This window comes from Leucopleurus acutus (genome assembly GCF_964270905.1).
Source record: "Leucopleurus acutus genome assembly, chromosome: 2".
NCBI classification, from domain to species: Eukaryota; Metazoa; Chordata; class Mammalia; order Artiodactyla; family Delphinidae; genus Leucopleurus; species Leucopleurus acutus.
In genome coordinates, this window is record NC_139143.1 from 40,979,583 (window position 1) to 41,007,047 (window position 27,465).

The window sequence follows — 27,465 nt, forward strand, 5'->3', positions numbered from 1 at the left end:
GAGGGAAGGGTGGAGGGTTGGACCTAGAGGCAGCCGTCCCAGTCTCCTCACATCATTTGCCAATTCCATTCAGACATTGCACATTTTGAAAATAGATTTGCTTTTATAACAAAAGCATAAAATAGATCTGTCTTAAAATAAGTCTTTCCTCTCCCCTTCTTTGGATCAAAAGGCATGGGGTATGGCCGCAGTATGCTAGGAATGATGTGGAAAGTAAAGGAGAGAAAATGGGCCTGGGCAGGAGTTCTAGTAAAGGATCAGACATCCAAACAAATATATATATATATATAACATATACATCTATAATATGTATAATCTTCATAAAACATATATTAAGGCATGTAAAGCAACATAAAGAGCCAGCTTTATGAAATAAGAGGTGAGAGAGAGGTGGCAGAGGGGCAGACATTAACCCTTGGTATTTTACATGTATTTCTAAAAATATCACTTAAAAAAAAAAGGAGACACAGACAAAGAAAGGGGAAGGCATGGAAGGCCCCGAAAAATCCGTTTCTTATGGATGGATAAGGTGTGGGAGAAGATGGAGAAGGGAGAGACGGTTACCTGGGAGCCAATCCCACCTGCCAGTGTGTGCGGGGGGAGGACAGGTTTGGGGTGCTTGAGCTGTGCTGAAGATGGGAACTGCAGCCAAGAGTCATGTTCAAAAAACCTGCTAGAAGTGAAGGTAAGTGGAATCCCGTCTGTAAACCCTCAGAAGCATGAGAATATCCTAAGCACCTAGAACAGTGCCTGGTACATAAAAGGTGCTCAATAAATATTTGTTGAGTGAATTGTCAACTTTACTTGCATATGAACCATAACTGTCCCAGCCATGAAGGAGTGGAGAGGAATTGTTGGAAGATGAAGTAATCATTCTTGGGGCCGCTGGAGGTCAGAATGAAGTCTCTGGGCAGCAACTCTGGCAAAGAGAAGGCCTAGGGGCCAAGGTTGTTCAGCTTCACTCTCTCTCCTCCATCCTCTCTGGCTACATTCATCTGAAGGTGGGTGGAGCATAGGGAGAATGGGCTTTGCTTCTGTCTCTCCACTACTGGCTCCCTGGGTAGGTGGGTTGTGAGTGAGTCAAGCTAGAAGGGAGACCTTCCATACAACCTCAGCTTGTCCTCATCTGGGATGCCTGGGATGCCTGGGATGCCTGGGGTGCAGCGTAGGGCCCCAGAATCTGGCCTACCAGATTAAGGCCACATGCCCTCTTTCCAGGGCACACGCTCAGCTGGCCCACAGCACATTTCAGGGGGAAGGGAGACAAGATAATGTCACAGAAATGTTTAGGAAAGGCCCCAAGGCTGACCACACCCTCCGTAAGACAGGTCCTTCTCTCTGCTCCTGACCCCAGAACCAGGCCCAGACCTAGAAAGAGCCATCTCCCAGACTGCTGCTTCCCGGGCCCTCAGCTCACACCTCCATACCCACAGCAGTGTGCTCCATGGCAGGTCCTCGGTCTGGCAGCCCCGCTGATCCTGGGGACGAGGTGGGAGAAGCAGAGCCAACAGCTGGCACTGTACTTGGCACTAACCTAAGGTTCCACCCTGGGGAAACCAATCCCCTACCCCTTCTCATCTCCGTCCTCCTCCTCCTACTTGCGCATGAGTCCTGCTTCTTCCCTTTCCTCCCACTGTCCTGAGACCTGTCCCTCTCTCTCTGCTACCCTTCTCAACCTGCCCTCAGACACTGCCCAGACCTGCTTCTCTCTATCCACAGCCAGCACTGTCTTCTGGGAGCCGAGGAGCCTCTCCCCATCTCTCATCATCTTGTCTTTGGCTCAGGCAGGGCGGTCAGTCTCCACTGGACCCCAAAGGAGTACCCATAAGCAGAGATGTGCCAAGACCCTGGGCACAGCTGGGGCAGGACGGCGGGGGTGATGGGGGAAGGGGGTGATGGTGGGTGCCGTTCTCGGTGTCAAGAGAGGAGTCCTAACCTAAGATAGCCCAGGGCGCATTCCCCACCAGGGCATCTTCTCCATCAGGGAGTGTTCCAGTAGGGCCATCACAACCCCAGTTAGAGCCAGACCTAGGCTCCCTGTGCCGTGGGCATCAGATAGGATGGCGCTCCTCGCCCCACCATCTCACGCCCTGGCCTAGGACCACCGTCTGAGCAGCAAGGACTTCAGGGCCGGGTGCCGTGGGTATGTGGACACCGAGGCATCTGTGCTCCTCTCGGCAGAAGCCCGGCCCCCAGCCTGGCTCTCTGTGGCATTCCCATGGGAGCACAGGGGCGGGGGGCCAGGGGGCCAGGATGGGCAGAGGCAGGCTTCAGAACGTGGTTCTGTGGAGCTTCACGGCATTGGCCTCAGCCAGGGCTTGCACTGGAGGAGAGAGACACGGGTGAGAAAAGCGCTGCACAGAGGGGCAGACCCTCCAGCCCACCCTCCCCAGAGAGAAGTCTTGCCTTGCAAAAACCTGTGGAAACCCGCCCACCCCCTCAACCCTGAGAGAGGGGAACAAACGAGTAGAAGTCAATTCTTGTTCACTTGCCTGATCCTGAGCAGCTGCGTGCTAGGGGGAAAGAAGGGACACAGCCTTTGCCTAGAATCATCCAGGGCTATTTTAATTTACAGTAAGATCTGGGAGTGATCTGGGAGAAACAAGCAGCTTCTGAGGCAGGACTGCTGTGTATCTCAACAGATGGCCGGCTTCTTGGCCGACAGGAAGTGCAGGGGTGGGAGTCAGGGCAGTCCCTCAGACAGCGGACAGGAGAGGCCTCAGCTCTGTTCCCATCTGCTTCTGGAGAAGCAAAGCCACTGGCACTGCAGCATCCAAGAAGCAGCCCTGCCAGCCGGCTCTAGCCCGGCACTGCGTGGGGATGCTTGCGGGCTCAAGCAGATGGATGGAAGGGAAAGAGCGACAAGGGGCACTGGGGTGAGGGGAGAAGCAGTGCCGGATGGAACAAGACGGTGCAGATGGCTCAGTGGGGGTGAGGGGAGGGTCCCCGTTCCCTGGGCTGGATGAAATACAGTAGAAAAGTGCTTACGTCAGAGCTCAGACCCGCATGGCATGGCTGCTGTCGGCGCCCCGTGGGGATTCAGACGATAGGGGGTTGGCTGGTGGAGCCGGGGAGGCAGGGGAGGTGGGAGGGCTTGGGGTGGCACATTGCACTGGAAACAGAAATGAACAGGGAAGTGAATAGGGGCGGCCGGGGGTGGGAGGAGGGAGGTTGGGCTCCCAGAGCAAGCGAGGCCCCCCTCCGTGCGGTGCAGGGAGCAAAAGGCAGGAGGCAAGCAGGACAGCTGAGTTTGGGAACTTGTTCAAGCTGAGGCAGAGCTGGCCTGGTTCCAGGGGCGCCATGGAGGAGAGCGTGGGGCCCCAGAGGAGCCCTGGCCCAGTCCAGGCTCTGCTGAGAACCAGTGTGACTGTGGGCGAGGCCCAGCCCCTCTGAGCCCAGGGCTCCGCTTCCATCCCTGCAACCGGGAGAGATACACGTACCTTTCCCCGACTGTGGGACAGAATGAGGGATGGCACCTCATAGGCAGTGATATCGCTAGTGATAATGATTAATAGTGCAGTAAAATCCCACTAATCCGAATCATCAGGCCTCATTCAAGGACTCAATCCAAGCGATCACCATGTTTGTCAATTCCGTGCAAACAGAGGTTTCTGACAGGCTTCAAGCCAGTCGGTTAACTTAGGCTGGAGGGTTCAGAAGCGACTCCCCACAGTCCCTTAATATCTCTTTTCATCAATCCAGGAAAGGCAAATTCCAATCCACCCCTAAACAGATCATTAAAGGCCTTAAAGTGCTGACATTAGACTTAATGAGATTTTACTCTATTATCATTATTATTTCACGTTGAGAACAGCAAAATGAAGGACAAGGAAAGGGGAGTCGTATTGTTAGGAACAAGCTCTGCACCGTCTCCGTCCCCTTGTGCACCCTTGGTGCAGCTGTGAGAGAACATCCTCACTCAGGCTCAGAGAAGAACCAGACCTCAGCCAGGGTCACACTGTGTTTCCCCCAAGAGAGGGATCCTGGCATTGAACTTCCCAGTCTCTTGCTCCCACCCTACCCTGGACCTCATCCCCTTCCTTGGCCTCTGCACAAGAGAAAGGGCCAATGCAGCCCCACGCATATCTACACACGCCCACATACACACATAAGACACGCAGGGCTCTCCCCGACAGGAAGTGATCCACAGTCCATGCATGGGATCCAGCAATACGAAACCTTTCTACTCAGCACACGTAACTCAGAGGTGTGTGTATGGGCACTTCTGAACCTGTGCCTTGCACGTGACCCAACACACTTGTAACTTGCCATACAAATACATACACAAATGCTTTCAAAACTCACATTCGTGTGCATGTCCGTATCACAGATAATGGTTAGCTGTCTGGCAACTTCAACTTTTAAAAGAGTCAAAAAATCAAAACCTAAGCAAGGAAGATCTCAAGGAAGCCAAATAGATGTTACAATGTACATGCAGTGAAGCTCTTACAATTTATTCATTGAAGAGCTCCTTGGAGTCCAGTTAGTCTTATTTATACACAATTCTGATATATGTTGACTTGCTGAGATTCTAGCCCATGAGAGATTAGAAACAGGAAAATCAGGAGAGAGAGAGAGGAATTGAGAGGCCCACTGACATCCATATAAGGCACAACTGAAGAGAGAAAATCTTCTGTAAAAAGTAGACAAAATAACTTTAAAACATTTCTCCAAAGAAGACATACAGATGGCCAAGAGGCACATGAAAAGATGCTCAACATCACTAATTATTAGACAAATGCAAATCAAAACTACAATGAGGGGCCTTCCCTGGTGGCGCAGTGGTTAAGAATCCACCTGCCAATCCAGGGGAGACGGGTTCAAGCCCTGGTCCGGGAAGATCCCACATGCCGCTGAGCAACTAAGTCCGTGCACCACAACTACTGAAGCCCATGCGCCTAGAGCCCATGCTCTGCAACAAGAGAAGCCACAGCAACGAGAAGCCCGCGCACCGCAACAAAGAGCGGCCGCTGCTCACAGTAACTGGAGAAAGCCCATGCGCAGCAACGAAGACCCAACGCAGCCAAAAATAAATAAATAAAATAAATGAATTTATTTAAAAAAAAACAAACTACAATGAGGTATCACCTCACACTGGTCAGAATGGCCATTATCAAAAAATCTAGAAACAATAAATGCTGGAAAGGGTGTGGTGAAAAGGGAACCCTCCTGCACTGTTGGTGGGAATGTAAATTGATACAGCCACTATGGAGAACAGTATGGAGGTTCCTTAAAAAACTAAAAATAGAATTACCATATGATCCAGCAATCCCTCTACTGGGCATATACCCTGAGAAAAACATAATTCAAAAAGAGACATGCACCCCAATGTTCATTGCAGCACTGTTTACAATAGCCAGGACATGGAAGCAACCTAAGTGCCCATCAACAGACAAACGGATAAAGAAGATGTGGCACATATATACAGTGGAATATTAGCCATAAAAAGAAATTAAATTGAGTCATTTGTAATGAGGTGGATGGACCTAGAGTCTGTCATACAGAGTGAAGACAGAAAGAGAAAACCAAATACTGTATGCTAACGCATATAAATGAAATCTAAAAAACAAAAACTGGTACTGATGAAACTAGTGGCAGGGCAGGAATAAAGACAGAGACATAGAGAACGGACTTGAGGACACGGGGTGGGAGGGGGAAGCTGGGGCGAAGTGAGAGTGGCATGGACATACATACACTACCAAATGTAAAACAGATAGCTAGTGGGAAGCAGCAGCATAGCACAGGGAGATCAGCTCAGTGCTTTGTGACCACCTAGAGGGGTGGGATAGGGAGGGTGGGAGGGAGATGCAACAGGGAGGGGATATGGGGATATATGTATGCATATGGCTGATTCACTTTGTTGTGCAACACAAATTAACACAGTATTGTGAAGCAATTATACTCTAATAAAGATCTATTACCAAAAAAATGTGTAACAGTTTGGTAGCATTTAGCAGGGCTACAAACAGATCTGTATTGGATTACAGCCCCCAAGTGCATCCCTTCCACAGAGGTCAGCAAAATAAGGACGTTTATAATGATACTAAATGAGTGACAGCAAGAAAGATTGATTGCTAAATATAACCTCTTTAAAAACCTCTTTAAAAACCTCTAGAAAAATACTAAACACATTAGGAATATATCCATCAAAATAAATTCACATATGCATTGGATAGGCATTGGACAGATGTGCTATTACAGTTGTGTGTTCACAAGTGCTACCACATCTGCAGGCATAATCGGTCACATGTACTCACATTCATGAGGCTGTGCTCTCTCCATCCTGCACACACACGTGTGTGTTCACAAATGTGCAGTACATACACTGTGCGCGACATATACACAAATACTCTATCATTCCTCATGCTGCACAGAAAGTCTATCACACGTAAATGTGTGCATTCATAAGCACTACCTCCACCCGTGTGTTGTACACTCACGTCAACAGCCTCCCAAACGTCATCTGTACTCATAAATAATGGGTCTCCGCTCAACACCCATAGACATTTTGCACACACAGACACACTCCTATATTTGTACTCAAGCTTTCCCTCCACCCACACATAACACACGTGCATATGCACCCATACATATGTATCTACAACCATTACCCAATACAGACACTGCAATGACATCACGCCACACATACAAACTTAAAATTGCCGCATCTTCCCAGATACTGCACACCAGGTATACCAACAACTGCTACAAGCTCGCCACCGACCACAGCATCCAGGCCCCACACCTCCACTCAGGCACTAACTACATCCCTTGCCCGCTGCACTGTCCTCATGCCCCCTGTGCCCAGCACTCCCCCCCTACAGCGCCTGCTGTGCCTGGCAGAGCTGCAGCTCTGGGAATCTGGGCCATAGGTCAGGGGTGGTGGGGACAGTGGGCTAAGTCTGAGGTCTGGCCCTGCCACAGCCGTTTTTTAAATAGTTGGGGTCTCGGCAAAAGCAAGGTGACCATTTGTTTTCAGCACACTGACCCTGAAATATAAGCCCATGGGTATCAAGGGGGAATCTGAAGAGCCAGGGTGGGTTTTGTTTTCATGGCACCTTTGCCACCTTTGGCGCGGGAGCTATAGAAGAGAGAGCCAGGGGCTGGGACAGGGCAAGGGGCAGAGGGAAGTTTTAACAGTGCTGTATGCTCTAACCCTTGAAATAGGAAGTTGCCTTTTGCCCAGAGCATGTGGAATTTGATCTTTGGAAGCTTCGAGTTCATTTTGCAGGTAAACTACAGGGCGGTTGACAGAAGCCTCCTTGTAGCCAAACTGGTTCTGCTGCCTTCGGTTCTGGCTGCAAGATGCGGCTCTCTGAAGCCCATCCCTTCTCTTGCCCTCAACTCCTGCCCACCTGAAAGCCTGTTTCTGAAGTATCTCCAAGGGCTTTCCCTGGTCACCCGTTCTAATGTCCATTTATATGCCAACTGCTAGTAGGTTCTTCCTTAAAGCTTACTTAAATCTCCTTTGCTGTAGCCTACAACCCTCTGGTTTCTGAAAATATCCATATTTAAAATAGCTAGAAAACCCACAAAACATTCCTATTTCTACTTTAGCTATTGCTATTTCAACTAATACTACCACAGCACCAGCACTACTGCTACTACAGCCGGCTAGCATTTATTGAGCAGTTACTGGGTGACAGACATGGTGCTAGATGCTTAGCTCACCTTGTTTTCATCCTCACACCACCAGACAGGTATTTTGATTTGAATTTTACAGATGAGGAAATCGAGCCTCAAAGAGCAAAAACTGAAACCCTCCAAGTCACCAACATGAAACGCCATTCCTTCTTCTGTGCGTCCAGCCACGATTCTAATCTGACACTTGCCCAGGCTACCATAACTCTGGCTGGCACAACCTGTCTCTGCTCACTCAACCAAAGTCATCACAAGCCTGGCATCCGTCCAGGGCATTCGTCTGGACTGGCCTTCAGAACCACCCCCCTTCCCTCTCCCTCCTAAGCACCTTTCGTGTTCAGGAGTGGGGAATATCGTCTCCCATGCTAATGACTTAACCACTGTCCTTCCTCCACCTCAAAGCCTCCCATTCATAGGGTCTCTTCTATTCTTCCCAATTACATTCTCCTCTATTCCGGGGTGCTTCTCCTCAAGCTGAGGGGAAGTGAGTCCTATTGGCTGCAACCCCATAGGGTCCACTGAGACCCACTAGCCTTTGTATCAGTGTGAAGTCAGTTCCCTGTACTCATCTTTTCTTAGCAGAAAAGTGGGTTTGGGTCAGTAGCCAAGGTGGTGACTGTATTGGCTGCTTGTACCATCTTCCCTTTTCATTCCTGCTATTTGCATGCAGCACGAATGGGAAGTCAGAGAATACCCTGGAATACCTGGCCCTCACTCCACCACTGGTACATACTTGCGTCTTTTCCAATCAGGCTCAGTTATCGCCTCTTCTCTGGGCCTTTCCTGGACCTGCCCAGGTAGAATGGCTCCCTGTGCTCCCCGCATGGCCTCTGGCCATTTCTCTGTCCAGCAGCTAGGCGGGTCATCCTGGCTCTGAGCTCCCAGATGTCAGCAACTCTGGCCCCTTTGCACCCCCTGAGACTAGCACAGCCCCTGGCGCTCAATAAGTGCTCATTCTGACCTCAAGGAACATCTTCCTGTTCTGTCCCTGGCCCCCTGCCGCACTGCACTACCTCCCCTACGCCTGGTCAGCCGGTCTCCCTGGCGGAGCGAGGCCCAGCCCGTCTCACCAGACAGCATGCGGCCCCTGCGGGAGGCCTCGGTCGCCAGGGCACAGGAGATTTCAATCCGCTTCTCCTGCTCCTGCAGCTGGCTCTCTGAGTCCTGGGGCACGTCCACAAGGTCCCCCTCGCCGATGGGCACCACGTTCTGCATACTAAAGAGGCACAGACACACAGAGATGGAGGGGGGACAGGATGGTCCGACTGGCTTGGGGGGCCTGCAGACGGAGGTTGGCAGGGATCCAGGGGCCTGTGAACGTGCAGGCTCCGGTTCCCAGCAAGCCTGTCCCCTGGGGTGAGTGGGACCCTAGCAAAACGCGTGTTGGGACCCCTACCTGCACCATTTAGAAATGAACTAGAAGGGTCAAGTGAATATTTAGGGCAGGCTTGACAGGGGAAACAAGTCACCGGAGGGCGACCCATCAGTTTGTCTTGATGACAGCGCGTGCACGAGCCCAGTAGGTCTTTCTGGCACCGATGGCAGCGTCACCAACCCTGCCACGTGCCTGGGCCCGGTCCGCTGCCTGGAACCACTGCTTCCATTTGCTCTCTGCTGGGGAGGCTCAGGAACCCCAACCGCATGAGTCCGGGCACTGGATTCAGTGGCACTAGTGCCCCAGGTGCCCTAGGAGCCAGGGTGGGTAGAGGAAGTGGAGGTTCACCCCAAGGCCTGTTACCTGGACTTGGCAATGAGCGTCTTGATCCTCTCCACCTTCTTCTGCTTCTCCTTCAACTCCTCTGGGCTCAGGGGAGTGTCAGGCTCCAGGTCAATGTACCGCTCAGGGATGAGGACTTTGTCTGGGGTGGAGAGCTGTGGAGGGACCGAGGTCACCGCCTCTATTCCTTCCTGGGGTTCCCCCGGCCCGGCCCTTCCTGGACTCTGCTCACCTCCTTACTGATATCCACATCATAGTGCTGGGGCTCCAGCTCCATTCTGCGGAGCCGGGCAATCTCCTCCCGTGGTGTCTCGTAGGCCTGCCCACCAGGCTCCTCTGCCCGCAGAGCTGCCTCCAGGTTGGAGATGTCCACCTCATGGATGCTGCGGTGACGGCGCACCTAGGCGGCAGCACCGTCGTGACCACGCGGGGCCTCTGTCCCGCTGCCAGCGGCACCTCCACGGCTACCCACGCCTCCAGGCAGCCCTAATCATGCCCGTGTCCGCACTATCCCTGCCTAACATGCCTGACCTGGCCACCCCCCACTGCTGAGCTATCCTTCTTCCATGCTGCTTGTCCAAAGCCTGCTCGCCTACAAGGGCCCCAAGGTGAAATCTCATCCCTGTCTTCTGTCCCCATCCTGCTGTACCTGTGTTCACATCCTGTGCCATATATAATATTTTGGGCAAGTGAATCGGTGTGTCTTATATTGATCTCTCATTTTTTCATATGCTAGAAGTTCTAGTCCACCAATTAGAATGTAAACTGTTTGAGGGCAGGACTCATGGGCCATAATTTTTCTTGTATTTCTGAAATTTAATGGAAAGAAAAATTAGGCCAATAGTTTGGGCTACTCCCAGCTCTGCACTTAATAGCTGTGTGGCCCAGAGATCCCTTAATTTCTCGTGACTTTTTTTCCCTATCTCTAAAACGGGGGTAATACTTCCTAATCCAGCATCCTTGAAATGACTAAATGAAATAACATGAAAGGGATCGTGACTTGTACTGTGCCATGTGATGTTGAGCTATGATTACCTTCAGTAACCCCCAGCCCAATGTTAAGCACATAGGAAGTGCTCTAGAAACAAGTGACGGCTACTTCTAGGTTGCAGGTTTTGTACTAACCTCTTTTAACTGAATTTTGTATAATTCATTTCAGCCAAAATAGTCAAGGCATTCCTTTCTCGTGAGTTATTTTTCTTTAAACACACAAAAAAGGAAACCCTTGTTGTAGTATCTCCTCTGCCCAGTGGGGGACAAGCATCCCCCAGGTCTCCCAGGCGCCCAGCTTGGGTCCTTCCTGGTCTCTCCCTGACTAAAACCTCCTCCCTCCCTGCAACCCCTCCAGGCCAGGCTGGTGGGGACCTGGGCGTGGGCAGTGTTGGCAGATGCCAGGCCATGCCTGTGGGGGCTGGGAGGACGTTACCACTTTGTAGGCGGGCCGGGCACTGGGGTCGGGGGCCGGGCTGGCCGGGAGTTGCAGGCTCCTCCGCTTATCCTTCATAGAGCTGCTCTGGTGCCGCCGCATACGGTCAATCTGCTCCTCCACACTCATCTTGACCTTGCCCTCGCCAGGGAACACAGCACTCTTGGGGCGCTCCTGCTGTAGTGGGAGAACGGGGCTCTGACTGGTGCCTCACCCCCCCGACCCAGATTTTTCATCTGCCCTAATCCCTTAAAATTTCCCTTCTCTGGGAAGCCTGCCTGTAATGGGTTGAAGAGTGGACCCCAAAAGATATATCCAAGTCCTAACCACAGTACCTGTGAATGTGACCTTATTTGGAAATAGGGTCTTTGCAGATGTAGTCAAGTTAAGGAGCTCAAGATGAGATCATCTTCAATTAGGGTGAGCCCTAAACCGAATAATGGGTGTCCTTATAAGAAACAGAAAAAAAGAAGACACGTAGAGTAGAAGGTGATGTGAAGGTGGAGACAGCAGTTGGGGGGGTGTGGGTGCGTCTACAAGCCAAAGATTGCCAGCAACAGCCAGAGCCAGGAGAGAGGCGTGGAATGAGGCTCCCTCAAGCCTCCAGAAGGAACCGACCCTGCGGACACCTTGATTCTGGACTGCTGGCCTCCGCAACGGTGAGGGAATAAGCTTCTATTGTCTTAAGTCACCAAGTTTGTTTTGTTAACTTCCTAGCAACCCCAGGAAACTAACACGGTGCCTCTGGTCAGCACATTTGACTCTGACCACTGACTTTTGCGTTTGTATTTCATCACTGGCACATTACAATAATTTTGTTAAATATTCTTATATCCTTATTACGTATAGCTTCCTTGTCCCGTGACGTCTCCCTGAAGGAGAACTCCGCTTGCCTTCTTTCTTCTTGTTCTACCTTCCTCCTCTAGTCCTGGGTTTCTTGAACAGTGACAGGTAGGTGGACACACGGAGGCCCCTGGGCTCCCAGCCCCGCTCAGGCCTGCACAGGCTCTCGGGGCCTGCAGGCGCGCACTCACCCGGGAGGAGAGCCCATTGGCGAGCCCGCTGGCACTCCTCTTCACCACCCCCGACGGGGTCACTCCTTCATCAGCGGGTGACTTTGTCCGAGGGGGCACAATGCCAACTGCAGGGAGACACAGTAGCCAGTGGGTCCCATAAAAAGGGACACAGGGCAGCCTGCTTCTCAGAGAGGCTCAGTCCCGCCCTCCATGGAGGTGAGAGGCCCAGGTGGGGAAGCACCGCATTGGATGTGAGCGAGCACCTGTCTGGGCTCTTCTCTGACCCTTAGCCTCACTTCCAGGGGAGGATGGAACAGGAAGTACCTTTGTTGAGAGCTGCCTGCTTCTCTGCTTCCACCTCTTGCCTGGTGGGCACAAGGCTGATGTCTCTAGTGGTGTCCAGGGGTGAGGTCTGGTGGGGGTCTTTCTTGCTTTGCTCATAGCTTGCCATGGGCTAGGGAGAAGGGATGAGAAGATGGATGGATGGTGCTAGAGTGACCCCCGAGAATTGGGTCCCTGGTGGTGTTTCTTTGTTTTGCAGTGGTGGGAATGCAAACCTTTGAAAAAACATGGGGCAGGGAAACTGTGTGTGCCAGCTGGGAAGTGGGCAAGGATACACTGGAGCCTCCCACCCATGCCACCTTAAGACTGGCCAATGTGTGGTCCTCTTGGGGAATGAGGGCTCAGGGCTTCCAAGAGGGCCTCCGTTGAGGCCCATCAGAGAGATCCCTCAGCCCAACCAGTCCTCCTGGCAAACACGAAAAGCACAGACTTGCTGTGAGCCAGAGGAGGAATGGTTGGAGGAGGGGGCTACAAGGCCAAGGCTATCTGTGGATTCTGTTGGGATCCCACCCAAGACTTGAGCACAAGAATAAGATGAGCTTTGTGGGAAGGAACAGGGCATTTGGGTTGTGGTCTCACAGAATCATGTGACTAGAAAGGGACCTCAGACATCATCTGAGCCATCCCCTCCCACGGGGATGAAGAATTAAGTCTCAGTGAGGGGAGTACAGAGAGACTAGACCAGAGGTCACAAACTCCAGCTCTGGCCCAACTACAGAGCATGGGTAAGTCCTATCACCTTTCTTTGTCCGTAAAGCCGAGGCAATGATACCTGCTCTGCCCACCTCACTAGGCAGCCCCTCAAGGGTTGTGCATCTTACCAGTAAGTAGCTGAGCCTATTTGAGGAGTCTTTCTACTCACCATGCAACCTCTTCCAAGCCTAACTGCATGTGTCTCCTGGATCTTGCCTAGGGATCCAGGTGAGAGAAGGAGCCAGAACAGGGGAGAAAAGGGTCTGTATCCTTACACTTCAGGGGCTGATGAGAGTCAGAGGACACAGACAAGGCAGAGACACAGGCAAGGGGAGAGGGAGAGCATGGGAGGATTGGGGTCTGAGGTGCACAACGGCAGGAAGGGACTGGAATGGCACCAGTGGGGGTTGGGGGGCTGTCACTGGATTTCCATCGTCTGGTCATGCTGGTAGGGAGGGGGGCATAACCCACCACCTACAGCCACGGGCTGCCACGGGGTAGGGCAGCAACTCATGTTTTCATTGTCCACAGGAAGAAAAAGGGGAAAGAGGACCAGTATGAGGGTCTCAGCCATCCCTTTGCTTACCCCAGAGTCTGACAGAGGACCAGTAGAAGCTGAGCTGTGGCAAAATTAATACTGGGATGGGAACAATGACTTGGTCTCCTGCCGGGCCCCGCTCCCTCCGTCCCTGCCCTCCAGGACCCAAGGGTGTTGGGTACCTGACCCCTGGCTGTCTCGCCACTGCGGTGCCAGGAAGGGGAGTTGGGGTATGGCCAGAGGCGGCTCTCACTAGGGAGTGGAGGCACGGTGGGAGGAGACTCCAGGGGGACGTAGGCTTTGGGGAGGGGAGGCCGCGGGGGGCCAGGCTCCTGAGGCAGAGAGAAGCCAGAGCATTAGGAGGAACAAGAGCAGCCACTGTGAGAGCAGAAGAAAAGAGCATTAGCAGAGGCGGACGACAACACTGCTGGAGCCTGGGGCGGGGCCCTGGACCACCAAACTCCCACCCGTCGCCTGGATGGAGTTCCAGCTCCAGAGCTAACCCTGCCTGGCCTACAAGGCCCTCCTCTACTGAGCCCCCGCCTGTGCACTGGTCCCCCATTTTCTCTGAAGCTCTCTCCTCATTGTCTCCCCATCACATTGGGCACACCCCTCCCCTGTAGCTTTGCTTCTGCCAGCTCTCCAGCCTGTAATGCCTTTCCCTTGTTCCTCTACCTGTCCCAATGCTTCATGGCCCAGTTTAAGTTCCACCCTCTCTTTGGAACATCAGAACATTTACAGTCTGAGCCACGTGGCTCAGTATTGAGACATATGCCACCACGTTCCAGAGGAGGGCTGTTCACTGTGAATGGGTCTTGGTCCCCATTGGACGCTGGGTGGGTGAAGGCCCTCAGGCATCTTTCTGAGAGGGTCTCATACCGTCCCTTGCCCAGAGTAGAGCCTCCGAAAACACCTGCTGATTGGCTGACTAGGCAAATGCCCCCCACACCAACCCTCAGCCCTCTCACCCGCAGAACAATCCTAGCGTTAAATTCCTATTAAGTGTTTGGTGTCTCTGCTAACCATCCTGGTGCTCAGGAAGACTTCCCTGAAAGGCAACTAAAGATGACAGTTGGAGATGAGAACAAGTAAAGGAGAAGTCTGGAGGGAGGGTCACCAAACTGGGTGTGAGAATGACTACCTTAGACAGAGATGAAGCACTACGACTGGAGGCCTCTGGGGAAGAGATGGGCACAGAACTTGTAAAATTTCAGGCAAATGGGGACCTAGTCCTCCCTCCCCCACCCACCTTCTTCTCCGTGATCTCAGCTTACCTCATTGGACCCGGGCTTAGTGGGGGACCCCTGAGAGCCAGACACCAATGAAAAAGGGCTCAGGGGGCTGGTGAGGCTGGTGGAGCTGAGAGGGCTGGCGGGGCTGTTGGAGCTGTAGGTGCCCGAGGGGCCAAGTCCTCCTTTGGGGAAACAGAAGAGGAAAGAGATGAGGGAAGGGGTAGGGGTGTGGCCTGGAGTGTGGCTGCGCTCTGTAGGTGGAGAAGGCAGGGGAGGATTTAGGGTCTCAGGGCCACCTGGGCCTGCTGAAGGGACTTATAACGGGTCGGCTCACAGGTTGGCTGTTGAGAGGCGAGCTGGGCAGGAAAAGATAACGGATGGAAATGACACCACTACCTCAAAGGTGTCACAGAAAGTCAGCCCAAGGTCCCTGGGCTGAAGGAAGACACTAAGGTAATGGTCTCAGATCACCAGTGGGCCCATGGGCTTAGGGGCTGGGAAGGCGCAGGTGCTCTTTGACCTGTTCTGGGGAGGGATCTAGAGGCAACAGCATCTCTGATTGGTCTATCTGGTCTATTCTGGGCAGAGGGAATTTCTGGAGCCCTGAGAAGGCCCTGACTGGCTCTGAGCACAGTGTGAAGGCCTGGAGAGGTATGAGTTGGCAGGTGTGGGATGGAGACCAGAGACACTGGAGGTTTTTCTGGTGAGGCCAGGAGGCTGGTGGAGAGAGCACCTACCTCTGTGCTTGGCTGTGTCTGTGCCCCGGGATGGGTTATTCTTCCTCAGCCCCTCCATCACATCCTGGATCCTCCAGATCTCCTTCTGGATTTGTCGGTTGAGCACCTCGTTCTGAAACAGCCAGAGAGCAGGTCAAAGGAGGTGGCTACCAAGGAGTGTCCCGGCGGGAGCTTTCACGTGCTCATGTACACACACACATCCCTCTAGCACACTCATCTTTCTCATGGGCAGCCTTTGCCTCTTCGGCTTCCGGAATTGCGGGAGGAGAGGGCTCTGTCATCACAGCAAAGAGCACTTTTAGGTGAACATGTGGCCTCAGAACGAAGAGAGTGAGAACCTGTCCCTCTGATTCCGCCCCCCACCCAGGGGAGCTCAGGGTGGTCTTGGAGTGAACACCCCTCTAGGTGGACACTTGATGGTGGCCTGTTTTCCAGGGCCAAGAGCTTCTGGTTTACTGTCTTGTTTCACATACTGTGGGACTGTTTGATATGCATGAATTCTACTCAATTACAGTGTCCACTCTTTGAAAAATAATAGCTACCTTTTATTTAACATTCCCCGCCCCGCTGCCCTCCACCCCACCCTGCCCGCCTATACCAGGCACTGTGCTGAGTGCTTTGCACACATGAACTCACTGCGGCTGCACAACACCTCTAGGAGGCAAGGACAGCGGTTGTCTCCACTTCAGAGGCGAAGAGGCTCATCCCCAACACCATCTGTTAGTAAGCAGTGTGGCCGCCATCTGGATCTGGTCTCAAGAGCTGGTGCCCTTGACCATGAAGCTATCCTACCTCCCAAAATGTTTGCGTTGAAAGTGAGGCTTGCCCACAGAACATGGTGGCATTTGGGGCCTCTGGTCCAGGGGCTAACCTAACCTAACAAGCTGCAAGGTTGGGTGGTAAGCTTTGTTACCAGGAGGGAAACAGGAGGAAAATGGGGGAAACCAGGGTGTTAACTGCATCAGAGAGACAGGGCTTGCAAAGCGAGCTAGAGAAGGGGCAGAGCCTGGGAAGAGAAAAGACAGAGGAAGGAAAAGAAGAAGGATGCCCCAGGAATGTCCATCCTCCTGCCTCCAAGCAGAGTGTTTTTGACCCATCCCAGAAAGAAAGGCCTCTTTCCCACCTAAAAATTCCCCGGTGGATGGCTCCCACACTGCGTACTCTTCTGTTGTCATGAGAGGGATCTGTATTTATCATGATCTTGTTTACATTCATATATCTGTTAAAGTCTCCCATGCTTCAACTTTTATTCTTCCCCCATGATTTGATGGAACTAAAGAACGATCCCACATTATCTTCACCCTGAAACTCAGAGTCTGTTTTAAGAGGCCCTGAACCTTGTCTTTCATTTGAGGACCAACTCCTGGTCATAAGTCTCTGAAATTTCTAAAGCAAGAAAGGAAGCCACCGTGGTCTCTTTCGGCCAAAATGACAAAGGAGGGCCTGAAGCACACAGCAGCCCCGCCTGCCTGTGGGCCTCTTCACCTGAAAGTCCAAGCTGAGCTGCTCCCAGAGCTCGTCGTGCAGGGCAGAGACCTCTGCCTCCAGGCCCTCGTACTCCACGGTGCTGTTCGACAGGGCCTGCAAGGGGAGGGCTTACTGAGAAGCTGCAATTGCCAATCCGCCCCTCCTCGTCCTGCCTCAGGGCCCGGGGCCCGGGTACCAGAGGGACGGGAGAGGGCCCTGGGCTGAGACATTCTGATGACAGCCAAACACTGACCTTTTAGGAGGTGCAACAGCCCAGCCTACTGCATGCCCAAACAGAGAGAAAATGGAATCCTCTCTGGATGGCAGGCAGGCCCAAAGGGGCTAATCTCACTCTCACACCCCTCCTGTTCTCCCCAGATTGGGTGATAGAGAGTAGAGGGCAAAAAAGGAAAGACCTGGGGGTGCCTGTTCTCTGGAGGTTAGAGACCTTCCTCCCTCTGGGCCACAATTTCCTGGGGCTTTTGCTGCTGCTCTCTGTGTCAGAGGGTCTGCCCTGTGCCTGCTGGGAAGTAACCAGGGTGGCGTGTTGCCGGTATCCTGGTTCTCCAGGGGAGTGGAAAAGGTGGGCAGCAAAGCTGTTAGAGCAGCCAAGGAAATAAGTGGCCCTCAACTTCACTTTGTCCTGAATGAATCCTGGTGCAGATACGGCTTGTGGGAAACAAGCCAGTCTCCCTGGTGGAGACTCAATGGGATGAGCGGGCTGGCACATTTGCCGCCTCTTTGTAAGGCAGTGTTAAGGTCTTTGTTTATGCCTCTCGCAGACAGCACCCTGCTCTCGCCGTCAGAGAACAGGAATTAGAGGAGCACAGCTGGGAGGGTGGCTCCCCCCTGCAGGTGCTGGCCAGGGTGGGAGCGCACACCCAGCTCCCAGGTTACCGTGGTTGCCTGAGACAGCTCCACCCGGATGTGGATGAGCTGGTTCTGCAGCGACTCCTTCTTGTGTAGCAGCTTCTCTGGGTAGGCAGGCTGGTTCCCAAACATCTCCAGTTCCTGATGGGTCCCCATCAAGGCACTTTCCAGGCTCTCCTGAAGAAAGGCAGGGGAATGGCTATGAGCGGCCTTCATATCCCCTCTCCTGGGCTTTCAGCAGCAGAGGCCTGAGCCCTAGGGGTTCAACCAGGCAGCTTAGTGGAGGTTTCCCTCACACTGGCTGAGGTCCCCAGAAGAGCTTCAGCAGGTCTGATTAAGGGCAGGACAGAAGTTTAAGGAGGGGCAAATCTTCATCAGCTTAGTCAGGATGGAGATAGCAACCCACACCTTCTCTGGGCCAGCCCCCCGTCTGCCCCACTCAGGGCCACCCCATGGCTCTCACCTTCTCAGCTCGGAGCTGCTGCACCAGCCGTTCCTGCTCCCTCACCACCTTGTTCTGCTCACACAACTTGCCCAGCAGCTTCTGGGGGCCCCAAGGGGGAAGGGAGGGAGAAAGAAGGGAGTGAAGAACACGGTTTGATGGGGACCTGGGAATTGGGTTGGCAGGGCCTGGCCTCTGGATACCACCTCCTCTTCCCTGCCAAGGAACCCTGGGCCTTCACCTTGACCTTGGAGGCTCCTGGGAACAGGAAGATGGTCTTCACCTCGGGGGACTCTCCAAAGACCCATTGGGAGAGGAGACAAATTTATTCTCTGAGGAAACGAGTCAGCTTGAGAGGGGAGAGGGCTGAGAGCCAAACGTTAAGCTTCTGCACTCCCATCCTCTTGGGGTTCCAATTCACAAGAGGTTCAGGAGATAACATGGCCTCGCCTCCTAGGCCTCCAGGTGTGTATGAATTAGAGGCACAGGCCGGTTTCTGAACAACAGTCTTAGCAAAACCGCTGAACAATGTAAACTGGTTCCCTAGTCCCACAGGACCCTGATCTCCCCTCCTCCTTCCAGAGCCTCAGGATGGCTGACGGTGGCTCCCTCTGAGGTCTGGTCCTTGCCTGTACAGAGCGTCTCCCCTGCCTGCTGGGCAGATCTGCTACCTAGGCAAGGCAGGTTAGGCCAAACTTGTCTTCTGGGAAGACCTGTGCTTTCCTGCATCCACACCTTTATCCATGCCACTCCTCAAATACCCGCTTGGCTACTTTCTAGTGGGCCAAATCTTGTCCTCTGGGCCCTTTATTTCAAGGCCCAGCTCACGTGCCACCTGTTTTGTCCCTGGCCTCCACCAGCCCACGCGGTCCCCCTACCCCGCACTCCTGCAGACCCTGTTACAGTCCTCTCAGCACATGAATCCTGTGCTGCCGCCTGCTGCTCCCTGGGCCTCCCACTGCCCAGAAGCTCCCCGAGGGTGGAGCCAGGCCTCATTCTTCTTTCCAGGCACCTGGGGACTACATGCTCTACCTCCTAACGAAGTCTGTGCTCCTGAAATAAGCACAAGCCAGCGCTGTAGATAAGAGGGCCTCGAACTCAGTGGAGAAACACACACAGCCATGGTGGGAGGTAGGGGTGAGTGGTAAGAACGAGAGGAGGCCCAGGCAGAATGTTGTCTTTGCGGTGAGAGAGGACGGGAATGAAATGTATGAAGGGCCACAGGAGATGAGAGATGGACGGAGGAGAAGCCCCCACGGAGGAGAGTGAGGATGAGAAGGGCAGCGGGAGGGGCTGGAGTGGACAGAGGCAGCGGGAGAGCTGTTCTTACATCTGTGTCTTGCTCGTTTAGCTTGTAGGTGTGGAGGCTGTCCCGGAACACTTCTGGGTATGGAGGGACCTGCAGGAACAGGAGGCCGGTTACCACAGCAGAGGGCAGCCCGGGCAGGGCATGCAGGGACGGGAGCGCTGACAGTCTCGCTCCGTTCCTGCCACGGACCACAGTCCCATCGCCTCAGGCAGCATCGGTTCTCGGGACCTGGGCTGAGCTATAGTGCTCTGCCCCCTGGCCGGAAAGTGTGGGACAGCCCGGCCTAAGCTCCGCACCAACCGTCCTGGGCTGATTCTGGAGGTAGAGATGCTGCTCACTCGTGCTCTGTATCTCCTCTCCGCTAAGGTCTAAAATCTACTGCCAAGAGGGCCTCCAGGGCTGTGTAGCCCCCAAATGGCTTACTGGTAACAACCATGAGAACAAGAGTTAAGTCCTGGCTGTTTTGATAAGGATAAGACCTGGGAGAACAGAATGAGCATTGGAAGAATCTGAGAACGACCACCCTACTAGATGGAACGCCAGCCCCAGGGCTTGTGCCTCAACCAGAAGTGTCTCTGAGCCCAGCAAAGGCGCCTGCCCTTGGTGACACATGCAGCAACGAGAGCACATTCTACACAACTCTGTCACTGGACGGTTCCATATCACACGCCTCGTGTCCTTCACCCCAACAACTGTTAAGAAGACCCCAAACATGAAAGAGAAGTCCTGAACGTTAAAAAGCAGCCTGCGATCCCTGCATGGCGTGAGATGTCAGTGCGGGCTATTTCGACGGCCTGGGAAACGGGCCTGGGTTCACCCATGAACGTGAAGAATGGAGGAGACACAGTGGAAATAAAGGAGGGAGGCCAGGCTGAGCCTGGGAGATGAGGCCTGGCAGGTGAGCAGGCGGAGTGGACTCATCCCTGATGGGTGGACGCGACCATGCACAAGCAGCTGAAAAATGGTGTTGACAGGGACCATGCTGCCAGGCAGAGGTCTTACTTGCATGAAGAGTTGGGCCCTGGGGGAGGAGTTCTCCACCATGCGGTTCACCATACTGATGAGAGTCTCACTCTCACTCATCTGCAGCAGAGGAAGGAACAGACGATTCAAACTCAGACCCACAGAGAGATGTCTCCCCACGCCCGCCTGTGCTTGCTTGCCAGGAAACAGGAAAGGACAGCTCCTCCTGAGGCCTCCAGCATCCTCTGCCTGGCCTTGCCCATCACTCACCCCTCGTGAACTCCATCTCAGGACCCGCACTGAAGTTGCCCTTGAGGAAAGCCCACAGAAGGGACCTGGGAGGCCACTGTGCCCTCGCTTGTGGCTCTGAAGAGGCCCCAGCCCAGTGACACCTCCCCAGGGTGCCTGAGTGTGGTGGGTCTCATCCCATTGGGCCGGCTCTCATTTCTCACACTGGTTTGGTCAGAGACCACACAGGCAGTTGGAAAGTCCGATCTCCCAAAATCTGAACTAAATGAAACCACGTTAAAGAAAATGTGACCCGGCTCTTTGGATGGGCCGTCACATTGGGAAGGCACAGGTCTCTCTTCCCAAACCCTGCCCACCTCTGCTCTAGAGTAGAAAGTATTGCTAAACACGGTTTCCAGAGCTGGGCTGGTAGCATCCATGCCAATCTGGGATGGCGCCAGGGAGCAAACAAGGAGGCCAAAGCAAGTAAGCCACGTTAAAGGGACACCAGAGATTGGAACACTGCTCTCCCAACACGTTATCCTTATGCTTCAAGGATCGCCAGGAACATGGAGGGGGAAAGACTATTTGCCAGATGAAAACGAAAGACAGAGAGGAAGGGTGAGGGAGAGGGACAGGGAGGGAGGGAGGACGAGCCAACCAAATCAACCAGGAATGCCATCATTTCCCCCACTGGTTCCAGTGTGACAGCGTCAAATGTAAACGTATTAGGGAGTGTCCTTGGCCATGTCCCTTTAACTCAATGGATCTCCAGGAGAAGGCAGCAGAAGACAGAGGGGAGTTGTGCAGGAAAAGCTTCTTGGGGAGGGGCAGTGAGGAAGGGAAGGGACGGAGCCCCCTTAGGGCAGATCTTCTCAGGTCACAGTTCAGGGAACCCCCACGTTTTTTGCCCTTGTCTTCCCAATCTTTGTTGGACCCACACCTATTTCCCTCTTGCCCTGTTTAGGCGGCAGCCCCAAAGCAGCCTTGCTTCTGCGTGCTGTACAAGACAGGGCGAGGGGCACCCCTCCACCCCCATTCACAGGCTCTAGAGCATTTTAAAAGGCTTTCCTAGGATCTGATTTTGCTACTTCTTTAGCCCAGTTGGGAATTTTTTCTATGATATAAAGCGTGATTTAAAAGGCTTTTAAAAGAGCAATTGTAATATGAGGTTGAGTCTTTGCAAAATGGTCAAAAGTCAACAGTATATCAACCACATTTTCTGTAAGGATCTGAACTCAAGTCAGTGCTTATCTTCTTAGAGGCTGTGCACGCGCGTGTGCGTGCGTGTGTGTGTGTGTGGATGAGATTGTGTTTGTTGTGTATGGGGTGTGCCAGTGTGGTGTATGTGTGATCGTATGTGGTGTGTGTATGTTTATGTTGGCTGCCTGTGTGTCATACCTGTGGGTCCTGTGTGTGGTGTTTATGTGTATGTGTGGAGGACAAGGCAGATCTACCAACACATCAGGCTTTGAGAGGGCAAGGGAGGCCCAGGCTCTTCTTGGTCACCCACAGATCTCATTCCTTCCCCAACCAGTAGATCTAAAACAATAGAGGAAGCAGGGGTCTTCTCACCCTGGCCTGCCCCCACACATGCTATGGCTTTCAGGATCGTTCAGCCTGTGTGGGCCTTGCCTCTAGGAGGATTCCTGTGTGCCACCTTCTGTCTCTCCAAAGCGTTAGAGAAATTTCGTGAGAAAGCACCTAACCCAGTACCTTATACACAGCACTGGGGCCAAGGGTGGTCAATTAATATTTTTGAGTTTTGGAAGAAAAAGAATAATAAAATAATCATAGTAGCAATCACTAGCCCTCATCAAGGCCTGCCAAAGTGCTCTCATATACATTCTCACTCGACTCTCCCAATAACTGTGAGGTAGAAAGGGCAGGTCCTACAATGTCCGTCTCATGATTGAGAAAACAAAGACCCAGAGAGACCAAGGTTTAAAAAAAAAAAATCCCTGTAAATGGCACAGCTGGAACTAGAGTGCAGTGTCTGACTATGTTCTGGACTCTTCTTATCATACAAGACTGCCTTTTAAGAGTATTATCGTTTATCTAGGAAGAGGTCCTCTGAAAGGTTATTTCTGAAGCCCCCAGCCCCTCTGTGAGGGAAGAAGCCCCCAGGAAGGGGCCCTGCCATCTGCACTGAATGCTTGGAAAGCCAGCAGTGTGGATGGGCTGCGGGGAGGAGGGCCTGCCGGGAGTCATCCCCACATGGACTAGAATGCTTACGGTGTCAACACCACATGCTCCTTCTGGGACTAAGATGCAATGTTCTTGAGGGCCAGGAGCCATCACTGCTGATTAAAATGTGTATATCATGCTTCCCAGTACCCAAGGGCTCCCATGAGGACGACCTCACTGAGACACGGAGACCCTGTGAGATGACGGTCACATGGCTTGTGACTAGAACCACCAGCATTTGCAGCCACGTCCTCTGATACCAAGTTTATGGTTCTCTCTACAATGTTAAGAGCACAAACTCATCCTGATGAGGTTCAACCCCAGCTTCTTCACATGTTAGATGTTTCCTCAGCTGTAAACCGAGTCAAAAGCTCAGAGTCATATCCAAGCTCTGTTGTTCACTGGTTGTGTGTCCTTGGCGTGTTATTTGATCTCTCTGGGCTTTAGTTTCATCATATCCCCTACGAAACGGGGATAATAACAATACCTACGTTGCAGAGTTGTTATAAAGGTTAGGCTCTGTGAAATGCTTAGAATGGTGCAGGGCATGGAGGAAGCATCCCATTACGGTAAGTGCTGCCACTATTATTATTATTATTACTAACGTTATTCTTTCCACCACCCCAGGCCGCCTCCACCTGGATCTGGTACACATCCAGGTCCCCCGTGATTTGTAGCACAGATCTGAATATGAGTATGTGCTCATATAAATTGCCCAGCATATTGACCCCTGGCCTGTCTAAACCCAGTATCACAGCCTCCTTAGTCTCAAAAGGCAAGGTAGCCAAAGGTGAGAGCCCAGGCAGCCGATTGCTTTCATCACATGGGGACACTCATTGCCTCTTCAGGTTGCTCATCCGTAACACTGGACTGATGACACTCCCTCTGCCTACAGCACTGAGTTCTCAGGAAAACATGAGCCGTGCATACAAAAGAACTTTGCAGAGGAACTAACAGATATACCGAATTACCATAATTTAAAAAATCAGTGGAGGGCAGGTCTGTGGTCCTTCGCTTACAAAATGTGGAGTTTAACCACAACCTGTGGAATAGGATAGGCTAATTTCCCAGATTCAGGCTGAACTAAATCCTTAGCCTCTTAGGCCCCAGCACAGAGCTCCTCCCTGTCTCTGCAACTCTATCCAGCAAAAATGCAAATTCCCGCCTGCCCCCTGGGGGCAGTTCCATCTGGGTCGAACAAATAGGCGGTGACATTAATTATTCATGTGGTAATTTACAATTCTCCTTTCCCCAGGAAACTCCCAGCTGCCCTAAAGGGCTTTGCAGAGAAGGGGTGTGAAGGTGCAAACCAAAATATAAGCCACTTTGTTGTGTCCCAGTTTTTGCCAACAAAGGTTGTCAAATGGATGGGGGATGAGAAGGCGGGGAGGAGCAGGGAGACGTGAAGGGAGGGCAGGGGGATGGTAAGGGGCACCAGCTCTGCCTACCTGCTGATCCAAATACTCTAGGTTTCTTTGCAACTGAAGGTCTAAAAGTTCATCCTACCCGGAGCCCGAGGCCCAACGGCAACACAAACAAACAGGAACAGGACAAAAGAAAACAATAAAAAGGAAGCAAAGCAGTTAAGAGTTAGCTGGGCAGCGACAAACAGAGGCCTCTCTGGCCTTGAGGAGTCTAGGGAAGGGAGGGGGGAAGTGCGGGCAGCCACAGAGGTTGTCTGCTGGACAAGCCCAGCGAGAGAAGCGACACACTCCGAGGCTCCTGGGTCGGCCTGGCCCTGCCCTGGGAGAGGGAAGCACCACTGAAGCCATCTAGTCAGCATTCCTGGAGCTTTTTCCGAGTCTTCTGGAAAATCCACTGTTTCCAGATGGGTGCATTTGCTGTGTGTCTTGGCTATAGAGTTTGGACACCGGCAGAGAAGACTCAGAGAGAGGGGCCAGTGACAGGCCGTTGGAGACAAGGATTCTGCCTGTTGGTTCCAGTGGTTTTCCCCAGCTCCCCAGGCGGAGCATCTGCATCGAGTTCTCCAGGCGGAGACCAAAATCCTCAGGAGAACAAATTCCCGAAGAGACACAAGTAGAAAGGGGAGTGAAAGTAGGAGGAGACACAGTATGGAAAATCTTTTCTTCCTCAATCCGACTTCTAGTCTCTTTCCCCCAAAGTGACATTCCAGGCAAGGACGAGCTTGAAGCAAGTACGCTTAGGGGTAAGAAGACTAGAAGATCATGCCTGTTTTGGGAGCTCTAGCTTAACTTTTCTTCCCAGCCCATAGCCTAAGCACCCTGTCCAGGCCCCTCTGCATGCTGGAGAGGAGTTGTTCTGAGACTGAGAGAATGGGGACATTTCACGCTTCCAGATCTTGTCCCTGCTCCTCTGCCCTGTGTCACAGAGGAGGAGGGGTAACTGACACCACTCTCTATATTGGTGTTAGAGTCCAGGCCGGAGGGAGGAGGTATCCAGAGGCTGCTAAAGACCAGACGGGCCAGGCACTGGGCACAGAGCATCCCTGCGTCTGCCCTAGTTTGGCCCCGCCCTGGGAGGAGAGGTCCTGAGGGGAAGTGGAGTGGGAGGAGAGGACGTACCATCTTATCGTGGACCGTGGGGGATGGTGGGTAGTTGTAGGGGAACAGTCCTGCAGGGACTGGCCGCCTGTCTCCCAGGTAATCATACTGGAAGAGAAAGGGGATTGGAGAGGTGAGGGGGTCCGGCTGGGATATGGACTTCCCCACCAACTGAAGTTCAAGGTTAGGGATGTTTGTAACCTGTCCCGGAGCAGATTTCAAACTAAAATGGACAGCCTTTAACCATTGCAATATCCCTGCAGTGATCTGTCCAGGTCCTCAAGATTTGAAAAGATAGAACCCTCTCTGTCCTCTTATATAGAATTAGGGCTCCTGGTACAGTCTGGGGATGGGCACAGAGAGCAGTGTTTCTACTCAGGGGCAAGGCAAATCCCCTAAGGCAGCTCTCCTATGGACAGAACCGCAGGGCCAGTGGCTTCCCCTGGGCAGCATCCGTGGTCCTGCTGACACAGCCCAGTGACCCCATGTCCCCAGATGCCCTTGCATCCCCACCTCTTCTCAGCAGATCGTCTTAGGCTTCTGGGGGATCTCAGGGGCTGAGGAAGGAGGGGAAGGCTGGTGGCTCACCTTGGGGGAGCTGATGGATCGCCTCATCACATAGGCAGCAGGGTCAGCATAGATGTCCTCACTGCGAGGTGGCAGCCGCTCGAAACGGGCGCTGGGTGAGCGGATGGGGGAGAAAATGCGGGCGCGGCTGTAGGACCCATGGCTTGGCGAGCGGGGCACAGAGTGGGAACGGGGCTGCAAGGACAGGCGTCGCAGGGAGCCGGAGGCGGCATCCAGTTCATCATAATAGACAGGCTGCCGGGAGGGGCTGGGGATCCAGGTGGTACCATCCTGCCGCCCATAGCCGGCAGGCTCCTTCCACGCACGCAGCTGGAAGGCGGGGCCGCCTCCATTCCGGAAGGAGTGCCGCTTGTCCTCCAGGGCCCAGGGTGGGCTGATCCGATCGTAGGCCGGCATGGAGCAGATGCTATCCGGCCGCACGCCTGGCGGGTAGTACTGGTAATCATCAGGGTACTGGGAGGAGTAGGGGCTGTAATACTCAGGGACCCTACGGGACACAGGGTAGAACCTAGAGGGACTGAGACAGAGAGGACTTTGTAAGGAAGCCAGACAAAATGGGCACGCCCCCAGCCACCTGCCCGTGCCCCAGCCCCTCCTCCTCGTCCTCCAGCCTAGAGTGGGGTCTGACGAGGTGAATGGTGCCCTAGGCTGACCTTGCGAGCATACGGGGGCGCCCACTGCCCAGGCACGGAGGCTTGTTTCCAGAAGTGCAAGGAAAGACCTGTCCTCAAAGCTCTCCCCCTCAACCAGTTCCCTGAGGCCAGAAATTTCACCATTCAGAGCTTCCATCTTTGTCTCTTTGTCTCCCTGGGGAGAAACTTTAAGCCTTATTAGCCATCTCTATCTCAGCATGAACCAATTTATCAGATTCTTTCCAGAGAGGCTGAGAGCAGAGAGAACACTAGAGTGTACCAGGCACCTGGAGGGGGACAACGGAGGAGGGACAAAGGGATGCCTTCGCTGATTTTATGATCCTGTCAAGGAGCCAACCAGTCCGTTCCTGGGACTCAACCCTAGTGAGGCGCTCTCCCCAGGGCAGGGCAGACCACCACGGTGAGCTGCCCTCCCAGACCCCCAGGGAAGGAGCAGCAGCCCCCCTTGCCCTGATGAACACAATCAGGTCCAGTAAATGTCTTCAAATATTTGAGAGCCAGTCACTGGATAAAGAAGTAAATCGGTCTATTGGGAAGAACTAGGGCCACTGAGTGGCAACAGTTTTCTTTTTAAAAAACTGCTTATAAATAATGGCTTGCAAACAGTTAGAGCTTCAAAGACGCAGTGAGCTGCCTTGGCAGTTAGTGAGTCTCGCGTTGGTAGAGACACTGGACGCTGTGCAAGGGTGGGAAGCACGGACGGACGTCTGGCTGGACAGCTTTAAAGGCCCCTCGCTGAGACTGCCTGCATGCTTCAGGCCGCCCAGCGTCCTGTGGGAGGCACTGGGTGCTCTGTCCCTTCCTCTGAAGTAGGCAGAGACAGCAAGAATCAGGGGCAGGGGGCAAACTCTACAGAGGGAACCATGGGGTTAGTAAGCATCTGGGCAAGCAGGG

The 27,465-nt window shown here is 53.1% G+C and overlaps 1 protein-coding gene across 7 annotated transcripts in view; it reads right to left on the reverse strand.

Annotated features, from left to right (window-relative positions):
- Positions 1-539: 539 nt before the first annotated feature.
- PLEKHA6 (pleckstrin homology domain containing A6) overlaps positions 540-27,465 on the reverse strand; it is a 55,517-nt gene continuing 28,591 nt past the window's right edge. For 3 of the 7 annotated variants that reach the window (XM_082833533.1, XM_082833530.1, XM_082833531.1), the window contains exons 9-22: positions 25,919-26,435; positions 25,352-25,438; positions 19,452-19,520; positions 18,143-18,223; positions 17,707-17,856; positions 16,828-16,923; positions 15,343-15,454; positions 14,648-14,787; positions 12,125-12,254; positions 11,819-11,925; positions 10,785-10,961; positions 9,591-9,758; positions 9,380-9,513; positions 6,953-8,857 (exon numbers count right to left, since the gene is read on the reverse strand). In XM_082833533.1, coding sequence (XP_082689659.1) covers positions 8,593-8,857; positions 9,380-9,513; positions 9,591-9,758; positions 10,785-10,961; positions 11,819-11,925; positions 12,125-12,254; positions 14,648-14,787; positions 15,343-15,454; positions 16,828-16,923; positions 17,707-17,856; positions 18,143-18,223; positions 19,452-19,520; positions 25,352-25,438; positions 25,919-26,435 — 2,233 coding nt within the window. In that variant the 3' untranslated portion in view covers positions 6,953-8,592. Of the gene's footprint in view, positions 2,324-2,988; positions 3,113-6,952; positions 8,858-9,379; positions 9,514-9,590; positions 9,759-10,784; positions 10,962-11,818; positions 11,926-12,124; positions 12,255-14,647; positions 14,788-15,342; positions 15,455-16,827; positions 16,924-17,706; positions 17,857-18,142; positions 18,224-19,451; positions 19,521-20,432; positions 20,514-24,256; positions 24,311-25,351; positions 25,439-25,918; positions 26,436-27,465 lie in introns of those variants that run through there. The other 4 variants (XM_082833532.1, XM_082833535.1, XM_082833536.1 and 1 more) reach the window with 3 other exon arrangements.